The sequence below is a fragment of the Anabrus simplex genome, chromosome 1 (assembly GCF_040414725.1).
Source record: "Anabrus simplex isolate iqAnaSimp1 chromosome 1, ASM4041472v1, whole genome shotgun sequence".
In the NCBI taxonomy this organism is placed as follows: domain Eukaryota; kingdom Metazoa; phylum Arthropoda; class Insecta; order Orthoptera; family Tettigoniidae; genus Anabrus; species Anabrus simplex.
Window position 1 is genome coordinate 1,408,517,868 of NC_090265.1, and position 13,998 is coordinate 1,408,531,865.

The 13,998-nt window shown below is 37.6% G+C and overlaps 1 protein-coding gene across 1 annotated transcript in view; it reads left to right on the forward strand.

Moving 5' to 3' along the window:
* Positions 1-13,998, forward strand: part of LOC136858375 (Y+L amino acid transporter 2) — a 498,889-nt gene that overhangs the window by 457,885 nt on the left and 27,006 nt on the right. The window contains exons 9-10 of the mRNA XM_067137871.2: positions 3,904-4,063; positions 8,849-8,941. Of these exons, the coding sequence (XP_066993972.1) occupies positions 3,904-4,063; positions 8,849-8,941 (253 nt within the window). The remainder of the gene's footprint in view (positions 1-3,903; positions 4,064-8,848; positions 8,942-13,998) is intronic.

The window sequence follows — 13,998 nt, forward strand, 5'->3', positions numbered from 1 at the left end:
CCTGTTTCCAGTCATTCGACTGGGTCAGGAATTGAATGAATGAAGCCCCCATCTAGCGGCGAGGATAGGAATTGTGCTGGCTGCCAAGGCCTGTCGCACTTTTCTGGGGCAATGATTGATGAATGACAGATGAACTGAAATGATATTGTAGAGTGTTGCTGGAATGAAATATGACAGGGAGAATTGGAGTACCCGGAGAAAAACCTGTCCCACCTCCACTTTGTTCAGCACAAATCTCACATGGAATGACCGGGATTTGAACCATACAACCCAGTGGTGAGAGGCCGGCGTGCTACCGCCTGAGCTACGGAGGCTCTGCTGTTTCCGACTAATCCACAAAATTGTTCCTCCAGCGAACTGTGTGAGATAATCGGTGCGCAAATGGCCGCTATTCATTTCTCCCATAAAATCAGCATTGATGAAACATTTGATGTCCAGACTCTGTTTCTTCTTGTATATTAGTCCATGATTTGATGTACCTATCAAAATGTCAATTATCTGCTTCATACCTTTCCACTCAGATGATTTAGGTTGATCTAAAAATTTAAAGGCTATGCTCACTGAGCAAGGTATGCCTGGATGTGTTGACGTGCTTAGGAACAAGGCATCCAACACTTTTAACTAAAAATTCCTCCTTTTCTTCTTCTGTAGTCTTATGTCTTCTCTGATAGTCACAACAGCCCTGCTTAAATCCATATTAAATCACTTTATCAATGTAGGCCTCTTGATGCAAAAAATTCAATCCATCAGAATGCTTTTCTATTTGCATTCCAAAAAATACGCCCAAACTGCTACAGTAATTTTAAATTTTTCTTTTAGATTATTCAGGAACAAATTAACTGCTTCCTCATCACCTGCAGCTACGCCATCATGAACATCAATTGCAGCTAATTTTACATCGGGGGTCTGTACTAACAAATAAACGTGGATCAGCATCATTAGGCTAGAGATTATTTTACTTTATGAAATTCACAAATTTCTTGTTTAATCTTCTGGATGCCTACTTCAGTCCCATATAAAGTGGCATTCAGCTTGCAGACCTAGCCTGTACCATCAGCAAAACCTTCAGGTTGAGTCATATCAGTCATATACACCTCTTCTTGCAACTCACAATATAAAAAGACTGTCTTTATATTGAATTGTTTCATGTAAAGAGATTCCTGAGCAACAACACTGATTAGAGCCCTGATTATGTCAAAATGAATCAACAAGCTAAAAGTCTCATCAAAATCAGTGCCTACTTCTTGGTTAAAATCTCTGGCCACTAAACATGCCTTCACCTTTAATATCCATCGACTGGTAATAATCTTCCTATTAGGTGGAGGCTCTACCAGGGTCCACATATTCTTCTTCTTAAGAGATTCAACCTCATTTTGGACATAAATCTTTCTGTTTTGAGTGTTAGGGGTTCATCGAAATAAACATCACTTTCTGCAACTAAAACATAGTCCTGCAGATATGAAGGAGTTATCTTAGGTCTAGAACTTCATTTCACTTCTTCAGCCTCCCACTTCAAGTGCCTCGGAAGCACAATCTTGAAAGACAACACTGTTAGGCAGGAAATACTCAGCAGGACACAGAAAGCATCAAACTTCTACAGTCAAGTCAGAAAATCTTCTCTGGGACTGCAAGATACCACAAAAAGCGAAAACAGTCATGTACCACACTTACTTCATACCAATCCTCATGTACGGTTTAGAGACATGTATCCTACTAAACAAAGACCTCAGTAGAATCCAAGCAACTGAAATGAGATTCATTAGAACCATGAACCAAACTACTAGAAAGAACAAGATCAGAAATGGAGTAAATAGGAAAGTAGCTGGTATCGAGGTTCCTATTACCAGTGTCATAAAGAAATACAGACTTCAGTGGTATGGGCACATAATGAGAATGAACAGGGAAAGACCTGTCAGAAAATATTTTGACATTAATCTCATAGGAAGAAGACCACAGGAAAGACCAAGAAAATGCTGGATAGAGACTCCAAGATCAGATGTGGAGGAGAAAGGACATAAATGGGAGGATGTACTGGAACAGAAGATGTATGAAGACAGGAGATGGCGAGCGCTTGTACACCACACCCGGGAAACTGGAATTGGGAAATGATGATGATGATGATGATGATGATGAGCTTCTGTTTTCTCAGAGTTTTCTTATCCTGAATCAGATTCTGCTGAGGTCAATGTTTTATCCTCTGCATGTGATTTAGTACGTTCTCTCGCTCAACTAAACCATATTTCAACTTTTTGTTTAGGTTCCTGATCTTTGAAAATTATATCCCTTGAAATCATAATTTTACTTGTTTTGGTGTCCCAAAACCCAGCCTGTACCATCAGCAAAACCTTCAGATTGAGTCATACAGTCATATACACCTCTTCTTGCAACTTACCATATAAAAAGACTGTCCTTATATTGAATTGTTTCATGTAAAGAGATTCCTGAACAACAACACTGACAAGAGCTCTGATTATGTCAAAATGAATAAACAAGCTAAAAGTCTCATCAAAATCAGTGCCTACTTCTTGGTTAAAATCTCTGGCCACCACACATGCCTTCACCTTTAATATCCATCGAGTGGTAATAATCTTCCTATCAGGTGTACCCAGCAAAATGTCAAGGCTAACTTTTGTTACCAAATTTTCTTCTTGATACCCTAGGGATATGTGCAAAACACTCCCTTCCAAATACTCTAAAATAATTAATTTTAGATGGAGGGCAATTTGCCACAATTCAGTCAGAGATTTTTCTTTTTTATCCATAGGTCCTCAGTTTAGAACAAAAGTAGCCATATTCACAGCTTCGGTTCACAATTTTATAGGCAAATCCTTGGAATGTGTCACTGAATGTGCTGCTTCAAAAACATTTAATTTTCTTGTTCCAGAACACCATTCTGCTCAGGATTGTTTGGTGCAGACATATGGTAATCAATGCTATTCCTCTTGAGATTGAGTTAACCCTTTAATTGTCATTAAATTCACCTCCTCCATTGCAAACCATATGATGAATAGTATGACCTGTTACCTTAACTTTGTTAATGAACATTTCCAAAGCTTCAGCAACTTTGTATTTATTCTTCAGAAAGAATACTCACCCATATAAGTCATCCTTGAAACAAACATGATACCTCGATCCTGCCAGTCATTTCTCTTGCATTGAACCACACACATCCGCATGGATCTACCCAGCATACAACTTTGATCAATCCTCTTTGCTTCTGAAAGGTTCTCTGTATTGCTTTCTGTAAACGCAACCATAGCAGAATTAATTGTGAACGTCTACTTTTGAAGTACAGTACTGTCTTCACATGCCGCTTACTTTGATGACATAATCGTTCATGCCATAACTGCAATGTATCACCGATTTCTAAAAAATTAACATCAGATGGCTTATCTACAAGCACAACCTTCATATTAAGTATGTATAGACCTGTAGGAGTAAGTTTCCCTGTAGTTTTTACTTGGCCATCTTTAATAAATAAACACTGATCATGTTTAACTTTAAATGCAGAGTATTGAGTTATGATTTGTAAAACAGAAAATACATTTATGCATACACCCAGAACATACCGAACATCCTTTAACTGATTTATTACCAAAGTTCCTCTGATAAACATCTTGACTACAATAATACTTTGAACATAGGCCTTGATCTATTTGGTACCAACTCAAAGAACTATCAGCATCGAAAAGCTTTCAAGTAAAATAGCTTCTGTTGCTTGCCAGATGTGTAGATTCAAGAGGACAAATTGGGGCATATAATTGAACTAAATAAATTAAGAAATAAATTAATTTCAGACCTTACTGAATTTAAGTTCTTATCACAGATAAGTAATTTTGTGTTTAATGATCTTGCAATTTCAGGTTCATTCTTCTTCTGAGACTTTTCATCTTTTCATTTCAGCTGAGTATTGGTGTAGCAGTTGTTTGTCTTCCAGTATTGCGGTACATGCAGCCCGACTTACCACGTCCCATCAAAGTGAATCTCTTCTTTCCTGTTATCTACATCCTGGCTAGCATATTTGTAACTGTTGTTCCTATTATTGCAAGCCCGGTGGAAACAGGTGAGCTATTAATAAGGGGGTTGTAATGTATGAAAAAATAAGGGAAAAAAGGCTGATGTAATCTTGAATGCTTCTACAATGGATACTATGTGTCATTGTGTTTGTCCAATTGTGTGCTCCTTTCATGTTCCTGTCTTTCTGTACATGACAGATTTGTACTTTTTCTTTTCTTTCCATTATTTATAGTGGAGATGAATAGGTTTCTAAATAAGAATTCGCTCTTTCATATTAATATCCTTTCTTTCCTCTCTCATTGGTACCAAATGTCATTCATCATATATTTACATGATGATTTGTTCTTGGTGATTTCAGACAAAAGAGTAGTAGGTCAGATGTACCGTATCACTATTGACCTTTCCCAGGCTTCTGATAGGTTTGTTCATGGGAGATTACTGATGATAATGAGGGCTATTGGACTAGACAAAAGAGTGGTTGAACGGGTGGCTACATTTCTAGAAAAATAGAACTCAGAGAATTAGTGTAGGTGAAGAGAGGGGTCCCACAGAGCAGAATTATTGGACCTTTATGTTTTCTTATATATATCAACAAATTAATCTAAAAAGCCACCTAATCGATACTTTATTTCTTTTGCCTTTGGCAAACTTAAAAATACATTAACAAACACAGTACATGTTTCGACCACTTAGTGGTCATCTTCAGCTGTATATAAAAATTCTTAGATGATAACATTTAAAAGCAAGCACATTGGATCTTAAAAACTATATCCCATGGGAATCCAAAAACTATTGTTCTAGATGCTTTAAATGAATTGGAAGATGGGGGGAGGGTTTGGGGGTAAGGAGATTTATGTGAATGATACTTAAATTACAGCATCGTTTACAATTGTGTTTAAAAAACTTAAATGTTGAAAAACATATTTAAAATATTTAAAAGCGTCTATGGTAAAATTCTTTTTGATAAAATTAGGTGGCGTGAATAAAAAGTTCGTGTTTGTAAAAATCTTCAGGCATTTGTGAGAAAATAATAACTTAATTAAAATTCACGTCTGTGGTGCTGTTAAACACTTTGTTTTTAATAAACACACTTTAAAATATTCTAGAGTGTCTATGGTAAGGCACTTATTAAAAAACACTTGTGCTTGAATGAAAGTTTATGTCAGATGCACCAGTCTTCAGGTATTTATTGTTTATATTTCATAACTTCTTTGAGTGATATTCTTGTGGTTAAAAGGCCGTGTTGACTGTTTAACTTCCGAGAATTGCTCTTCGGAATGTGATAAAAGAAAGAAATTGTGTTAGTCGTTTAACTTGTTAAAACCCTGTGGTGGCTTCTGTTATACAAAATGGCGATCTGATTCGGGCAGCTTGCCTCGCGATCTTATCTGGCAAATGTTTAATCCGCGTTGCCTTGGAGAACTGCCTTCGTGCACGACCTAGTGTGATAGCGGTGTGACATGGTCCGATTCCAAGTGTTTTTGAATAAGTGCCTTACCATAGACACTCTAGAATATTTTAAAGTGTGTTTATTAAAAACAAAGTGTTTAACAGCACCACAGACGCGAATTTTAATTAAGTTATTATTTTCTCACAAATGCCTGAAGATTTTTACAAACACGAACTTTTTATTCACGCCACCTAATTTTATCAAAAAGAATTTTACCATAGACGCTTTTAAATATTTAAAATATGTTTTTCAACATTTAAGTTTTTTAAACACAATTGTAAACGATGCTGTAATTTAAGTATCATTCACATAAATCTCCTTACCCCCAACCCCCCCCCCCCCATCTTCCAATTCATTTAAAGCATCTAGAACAATAGTTTTTGGATTCCCATGGGATATAGTTTTTAAGATCCAATGTGCTTGCTTTTAAATGTTATCATCTAAGATTTTTTATATACAGCTGAAGATGACCACTAAGTGGTCGAAACATGTACTGTGTTTGTTAATGTATTTTTAAGTTTGCCAAAGGCAAAAGAAATAAAGTATCGATTAGGTGGCTTTTTAGATTAATTTGTTGATTAAACTCATCGATACGGCCATGAAGTGGACAGCTTGCAATTCTTATATATACACAAGAACCTCGTTTATCCGAATTATATGGGACCGGAACTGATCCAGATTATCGAAAATTTGGATAATCCAAAAAAAGAATAACAAATACAGTACATGTCATATAATCTATTAACATAAGTTGTACAGTAATACTTTTTTTCAATTGTGCAAAATTTTAAGAACAGTTTTCATACATTTACGACTCAGTTTTATGCATTAAAATAATGTGCAATTTTTTTTCTGTTTTACAATTGTATAGCATTTGTGTGCAGCATGATCACTAAGATGTTTTACTAACAACAGTTCTGCTGGTGTGGTTTCAGTCAAGGATTCTAAATAGGCCATCAGTTTGTCCAACTACATTGTTGCCTCTCCATGGGGCATTGTTTCTTCTGATGGAACACCAGTTTCATTTACGAATTCACCATCAGTGAATGAATAATGTGTTGCATTCAGAAGAGCGTGGGTTCAAATCCCACCTCGGTCGTCCTGGGAATGGTTTTCCACGGTTTCCCTTTCTCAATTCCAGGCGAACGCCAGAACAGTACCTTTTATAGACCGTGGCCGAATTGCTTCCAATTCCTGTCTTTAACTATCCTTGGTGGAAAAGACATTCAAAAAGAGTCGACATCATGAATAAAATACTGTAGGCTTACAATTAAAAATGAATTTTTATTATTTTCGATCCAGATAAACCAGAGATCCAGATTAATGAGGGCCAGATAAATGAGGTTCTTGTGTATAAATGATTATGAGTGAAGAACTGGAAGCACAAATAAGGCTATTTGCAGATGTTGTTATACTGTATAGAGTAGGAAATAAGTTACAGGACTGTGGTTGTGAGATGGATGGCAGACAATGGTATGATGGTAAATGCGATGAAAAGTCGTGTTGTAAGTTTCACCAAGAGGAGAAATCCTCTGCTTTGATTACCGTACTATGTTGATGAGGTGACAGTAACTGTTGGAGATCTTTGTAAGTACCTATGAGGTTGTGAAGAAAGGATACAGATCTCTTCACATGGGTCTGATGATATATAGGGGTTGTAGTAAGGATGTAAAGGAGAGGGCATATAGGTTTCTGGTAAGACCCCAGTTCCAGTGTATGGGACCCACACCAAGACTACTTGATACGAGAACTGGAAAAGATCCAAGGGAAAGCAGCACAATTTGTTCTCAGTGATTTCCAACAGAAGAGTAGTGTTATGAAAATGTTGAAAAATTTGGGCTGGGAAGCCTTGGGACTGAGGAGATGAGCTGCTTGACTAAATAGTATGTTCCAAGCTGTCAGTGGAGAGATGACGTGGAATGACATTAGTATTACATGTGATAAATATCATTTTTGATCTGTATTGATGATATTTGTTTGAAATAATAACAATAAGTTACGGTATTTTATTAATTTGGTCACCTAATCAATACAATAAATCTTGTCTTTGTTGAATTACATTGACATGTTAATTAAAATGGTACATGTTTCGCCTTACATATAGACATCATCAGCCATGGGTTTAACCTTGAAATAAAATCAGGCACCTGATTTACATATAAATAAAATAAAACTAATTTATAAAAAGCCTTGAAGAGACTTGAGAGAAAATTAACAAATGGTAAGAGACTAGTACAATATTGGTTTTAAAGGCTAAACTATGAGTGAGAAGTTTACATTTGGTGAAAGTATTTGCAATAGTGACTTTGGAAGACCACTGTTATAAGTAAAATGAATAAAGCAACAGTTTGTTATAGACAAGTGGTAAAATTGCTATAAAATGATGTTGACCAACTAGCGGTTAGAACTAGAAAATAATGAGAAATGACGATCAAATTCATATATTTTAAAACATAATGTTGAATAAAATGATGTTGAAAGATGGTCAAGTGACCTGTAATTATTTGTTTACAAAAGATAAAAGTCAAAAGCAATAGCATATGGTGATGTTGTGGTTCACTTTGATGAAGAAGTACAAGGTTGTAGTTGGAGGTTAATATACAATGTACCTCTATGGATCATCTCATTTTATATGATGCTATATCATTGTTATGATATGTAGGTTTGTTGACATGCTGGTCGAAAAGGCAACATGACAGTTGAATGTAGCTAACATGTTGAATGTTGGATTAAAAGTAGAATTTTGACTACTTCGTAGTAAAAAAAAAAATTGTAAAAGTAGTGTTGTTGTTGTTGCTGTTACCAGCTGCTTTTAATAAGGGGAATTCAAATTCCATTATTCACATTGGAAGCTTTTGCTTTTGAATACTATGAAAGTGTGCGCCTTCTAAAAGTACATTTTCAAACTATTAGACCATTTCATTTTTCCCACCCCATAAATTTGCTGCCCTCTTACCAGGCCCTTAAGGCCCATGCCTAACTGCAGCTCTCTGTAGAATAGACTACCACTATACACAGGGACTGAGGAGAATATGACATTCTTTTGAAGATTGTCGCTTTAAGTTTGATGTGATGTAGGCCCTACAATAGGCAGTTATAATGTCACCACCCTCAAGACTACTAATCTAGAGGTTTCAACTCTTTGATCAGACTGTGAAATGTTCATTCTAATTCAAATAGCAGCTACAAATGTGACAAAAAGTGTGTCTGAAAAGAAAGTTCAGTCTAATGTTCTTTCAAAACAGCCTTTATAGATCAGAAGACTGAAAGAAATAATGATTCTATTTTTAAGAATTGATTGGAAAATATATCAAAGATATATCTGTCTTGTGTGCTTTGTACCAGTACTTTGTATCAAAGTCGGTTTTTCGTGCCTTGCAGGTTATGGCTGCTTGATGATTTTGACAGCAGTACCTGTGTACCTGGTGTTCATATATTGGAAGAATAAGCCCAAGAAGGTGCAGCATGCCATTGGTATGTATTTTTGTCTTTCCATAAACTTAACTGTAAAATACTTCAACTATGTAGAAAATATTAGAAAAATTGTTTGGTTGAACGCAATATGGGTGATACTCTACCAAGAGAGATGTAAAGTTGAATTATGAGCAGTCTATTAATTTGTATGTGATTCCCAAGCCTTTGGAATATCACTGTTATCAGGTGGAACATCTGACATACTTACTGTATTTAGGCAATACTACACTATTGTTCCAGTAGGTTACCTTTTAGCTTCTAATCCTGAATTCTAGGTTAGCTATTGTTTGAATTCCCATGAGTCAGAAGACTTATCTAATAGACAAATATTTTAATATAAACCATAAGAAAATATAAGACAAAAATCAATTTATTGTGTGTGTATTTCATTTTCTGTGGCTTAATGGTCTCCATTGAGACCTTTGGTTCAGAGGCTCTTGGTTTTGATTCCCAGCTGGATTGGGAACTTTTCCCATATGTAGTTGGTTCTTTTGGCTCAGGAACTGGATGGTTGTGTTCTCTTAATACATTCTACTCAGTTTACACATAACTTACCACACTACCAACCACCACAGTAACATGAAGAATTGCCATGAGTCATAAGACTTATCTAATGGGCAAATATTTTAATATAAGACTTAACAAAATGTAAGTCAATTTATTGCATGTGTATTTAATTTTTTTGTGCCTGATTTGTGGCTTAATGGTCTGCATTGAGGCCTTTGGTTCAGAGGCTTGTGGCGGCATTCAGAAATATGAACTCGCCCCACGTACAGAACGCACCCTTATGCACGATGCATCATGTTTTATAAACTCCTAAACCAGTATCATTCGGCGTTGTTGAGTGTATCTGAGCTACACATCTCTTTGTGTCTTGTCTTGTGTAATCAATGTATCCTATAAGCTAATGTACTACAGTGAAACTGTACGTGTTGACTGTGTGTTAATAAATCTGTTATCTATGAGGACGGATTCATTTATAACAATGTGGAGCCGCCTACAAACCAAGACTCCATAATTGGTGACACCGTGTGTAGAGCACACATGCATGCCATAACCTATCTTCTACCACGTGCTTCACCACAGCTTACGGTATGTTACCATACTTTATTTCAAAGAGGCATTAGACTGTTTACTACATCGGGACTACCACATGTTTTCCGAGTATGAGATTAACTTGACAAATGAAAAACCGTCACCAGAGTCATAACGATCGCCCCCAGCAACTGCACGCCACATCCGTGACTCCTCGAGAAAACCACATTTCATTTGGAAACCTGTATGTATACAACCTATGTCATACTTGTTATGGAATATTGCAAAATTATGCACAACATAAATTCGGCATGAAGTTGTACGAACATTACAAAGAACTCTCTATAATGGACAGTACCTAACACCCTCACCACTTGGTGTTCAGTTAATGTGTACGTAATTCAGCAATCTTTTGTGGAATTTTTTCTCTTCTTTTTCTAATTAAGGCCTAAGATACAGACTACTTCACAATAGAGGCCTACTTTATCTGATGTTCAAACAAGTACACACCTAACCTAAGATCCAGTGCTACCTGCATAATATTTCATATTTCTAGTGAACCTATAAGACTGTCTCAAGCTATTTGTAAATTTTGAGCTTGTGTTGCTCATCCTCACACGTCTTCATACACTTACAAACACAACTATACGTCGTACCCCTGACTACTTCTTTGTAATCTTATCCGGTATTTTCAGAATTCTTTTTCTTTTTGATCCCGTGTTGTGTACGCATTTTGATTATGGTGGAGGATTGATTAAAAGCTTCTGTTAGTGGTTTTACGTTGCACCAACACAGATAGGTCTTATGGCGACGATGGGATAGGAAAGGCCTAGGAGTTGGAAAGAAGCGGCTGTGGCCTTAATTAAAGTACACTTAAGTACACTTAAAGTAGATGCCTGGTCCGTAACCAGCCCTGAGGCAGGAGTCATGGCAGGAGGAGATCTAAAAGCCGTGACTTTGTTGGTACCATAAAATGTTCCAAGATAAATCTGTAAAATGTACTAGTCCTTGTTCCTGACAGGTGAAAAACAGAACGAACAGCCAGGGAAAATGACAACTGTCTGTTTTATATCTGGCTGCCATCTGTTTTATTTTTGATCAGAATACCAAAGCAAAATTTCTGATTGACACCGGATCTGACCTTTGCTGTTTCCCACGTAAGATTCTGGAAAGCACATGCAAATCTTCCGGGTATGAGCTGAGCACTGCAAACGGTAGTACAATCAGGACATATAGTAGCCTTCCTGTGAACCTCAACCTTGGTTTACGTCATGACTTTCGCTGGCAAGTTGTCATTGCTGATGTTAGCACAGCCATCATTGTTTCAGATTTTCTGGCTTACTATAACTTACTGCCTTACTTCCATAACAGATGCCTCCTCGGCAGCACCACTGCTCTATACATTAAGGCATTTGTAGCCTCTATTGAGCAGGCCAGTGTAAAGACTGCTGCAGTATCCACCGACTCACCTTTTAGCATGTTGTTCGCTGACTTTCACTCCTTTACTTTCCCACTGGGATCCAGCGTGATATTAAACACAATACTGTACATCATAACCGAAGGCCCACTGGTCTCTTGTTGACCTCATTGCCTGGGACATCAGAAATTGCAGATAGTGAAGAAAGAATTCAAGGACATGGTAAGGTGCAGTACAGCGAGACCTTCTAATAGTCCCTGGTTCTCACCCTTGCATCTTGCACCTAAGCGAGACAACTCATGGCGTCCATGTGGCAATTACCAGGTGTTGAACGCAAGGACAATACCCAACAACTACCCGGTATGACACATAGGAGATTTTTGCTATAACATTGCTGGATCAATCCTTTTAAAGATAAAAATTTCATAATGTTCCGTATTGAATGTCACAATTAAATTGAAACAAGAAATTAAGTGGTTCAACCAATTCAATACAAGTAAATAAGAAATATAGTGTTACATTCTTATTTGGTTAAAAGCGGTACCGGTTTCGACCATCAATCTGGGTCATCATCAGCCGATTAAAAATACAAAAACAATGAACTGCTTTTGTGAAAGTAACCTTTAATTTTTTGTTTTCCTATGCATTGTTTTTGTATTGTTACATTCTTATTTGGTTAAAAGCGGTACTGGTTTCGACCACCAATCTGGGTCATCATCAGCCGATTAAAAATACAAAACAATGAACTGCTTTTGTGAAAGACTAACCTTTAATTTTTTGTTTTCCTATGCATTACTTTATCAAGGCCTACCAACAGATCCTGATTCATCCCAGTGACATTTTCAAAACAGCCATAATGAGACCTTTCAGGCTGTTTGTATTTCCCTATGTGTCATTTGGGTTATGAAATGCTGGACATACCTTCCAGCGTTTTATGGATGAGGTTGTTAGGGATTTAAACTTCTCTTTCCTGTACATTGACAACATTCAGGTGTTTTCACGGGATGCTGAAGAGCATATGTTCCATCTCCATATACTTTTCAAGAGATTAGCTGATTACGGTGAAGTCATAAATACATCCAAGTGCTTATTAGGTGCAAGTGAGGTAACCTTCTTGGGCTACTGGCTGTCAAAGGACGGTACAAATCCTCCACCAGAGAGAATCCAATCTCTCTACTGAAGACTGTCCAGGGCCTCCGCCGGTTCTGAGGCATGATCAACTTCTATAGATATTTCCTACCACAGTCGGCTGAACTGCAGGTGCCATTGGTGAATGTCCTAACTTATTCTAAACTGAAAGGCTGTAAACCTCTCCCCTGGACTCCAGAATTGCAACATGCTTTCCATGAATGGAAAGAAAGCCTAGTGCAAACTACTCAGCTCACTCATCCATTGACAGATGCTCCTCTAGGTCTCTTAATTGATGCATCAAATACTCAAGTTCGAGCATGTTTGCAACAGAAAGTTGGACACTATTGGCAGCCCCTAGTGTTTTTCAGCAAGAAGCTTTCAGCGCGTCAGATAACCTGGCCTGCCTATTACAGGGAACGATTAGCTGTGTACGAGGCTGTCCAGCATTTCTACTATATACTGAAAGCACAACACTGCACCACATATGTGAACCCCAAGCCTCTGCTTTATGTGTTTTCTCAATGCAGAGAAAAACTACCCCCAGCCCAACTTAATTAGCTGTCCTTCATATCCCAGTTCACGACTGATATTTAGCATATAAAGGGAGCAGATAATATTGTCGCTGATATGATGTCCCATGTTGAAGCCATCTCACTAGAAGATGACTACGCCGTGCTGGCTCTATCACAAGCAAATGATGACGAACTCAAAGCCTTATTGCATGATGGTACATTGCTGACATTAGAAAAATAATCTTCCTAGGCACCACGACTACCATTATATGTGATATGTCAACTGGAAAACTCCATCAGTTCTTGACACTTCCTTTTCAATGCAAGTTCTTTAACAAGCTCCATAACTTAGTCATCCAGGCATTCGCGCCACTTCTCGTCTAGTCTCGGATAGATTTGTTTGGCCATATATTCAGAAAGACACTCGCACCTGGACTCATGCTTGTTTGTTGTCTCAATACAATAAAGTGACAAGGCATAACGTCTCTCCTTTGGGGAATTTCGGAGTACCCAAAGGCCATTTCAGCTATATTCATTTGTATATTGTTGGTCCACTGCCTGTCTGCGAAGGCTGTCATTATCTCCTCACTACTGTTGACAGATTTACTCGCTGGCCAGAGGCATGGCCCATGCACAGCATCACTGCCAAAGAAACAGTCGATACCCTAATAAGTGGTTGGAACTTCCGATTTGGTCTTCCTACTAATATAACCACCAACCAAGAAAGACAATTCAAGTCTACCCTGTTTCGCAGACTCATGACACAATTCAGTACAACGAAAATCCATACAACTAGTTACCACACATGCGCTAACAGTATGGTGGAGCGTCATCAGAGACAGTTAAAAGCTTTGCTTATGTGTCATGGTGTAACGTGGATTAAAGCCTTACCCCTAGTGTTACTTGGCATGCGGTTCTAAAGGAAGATCTGAAAGCTTCCCCTGCCGAACTAGTTTTTGGGG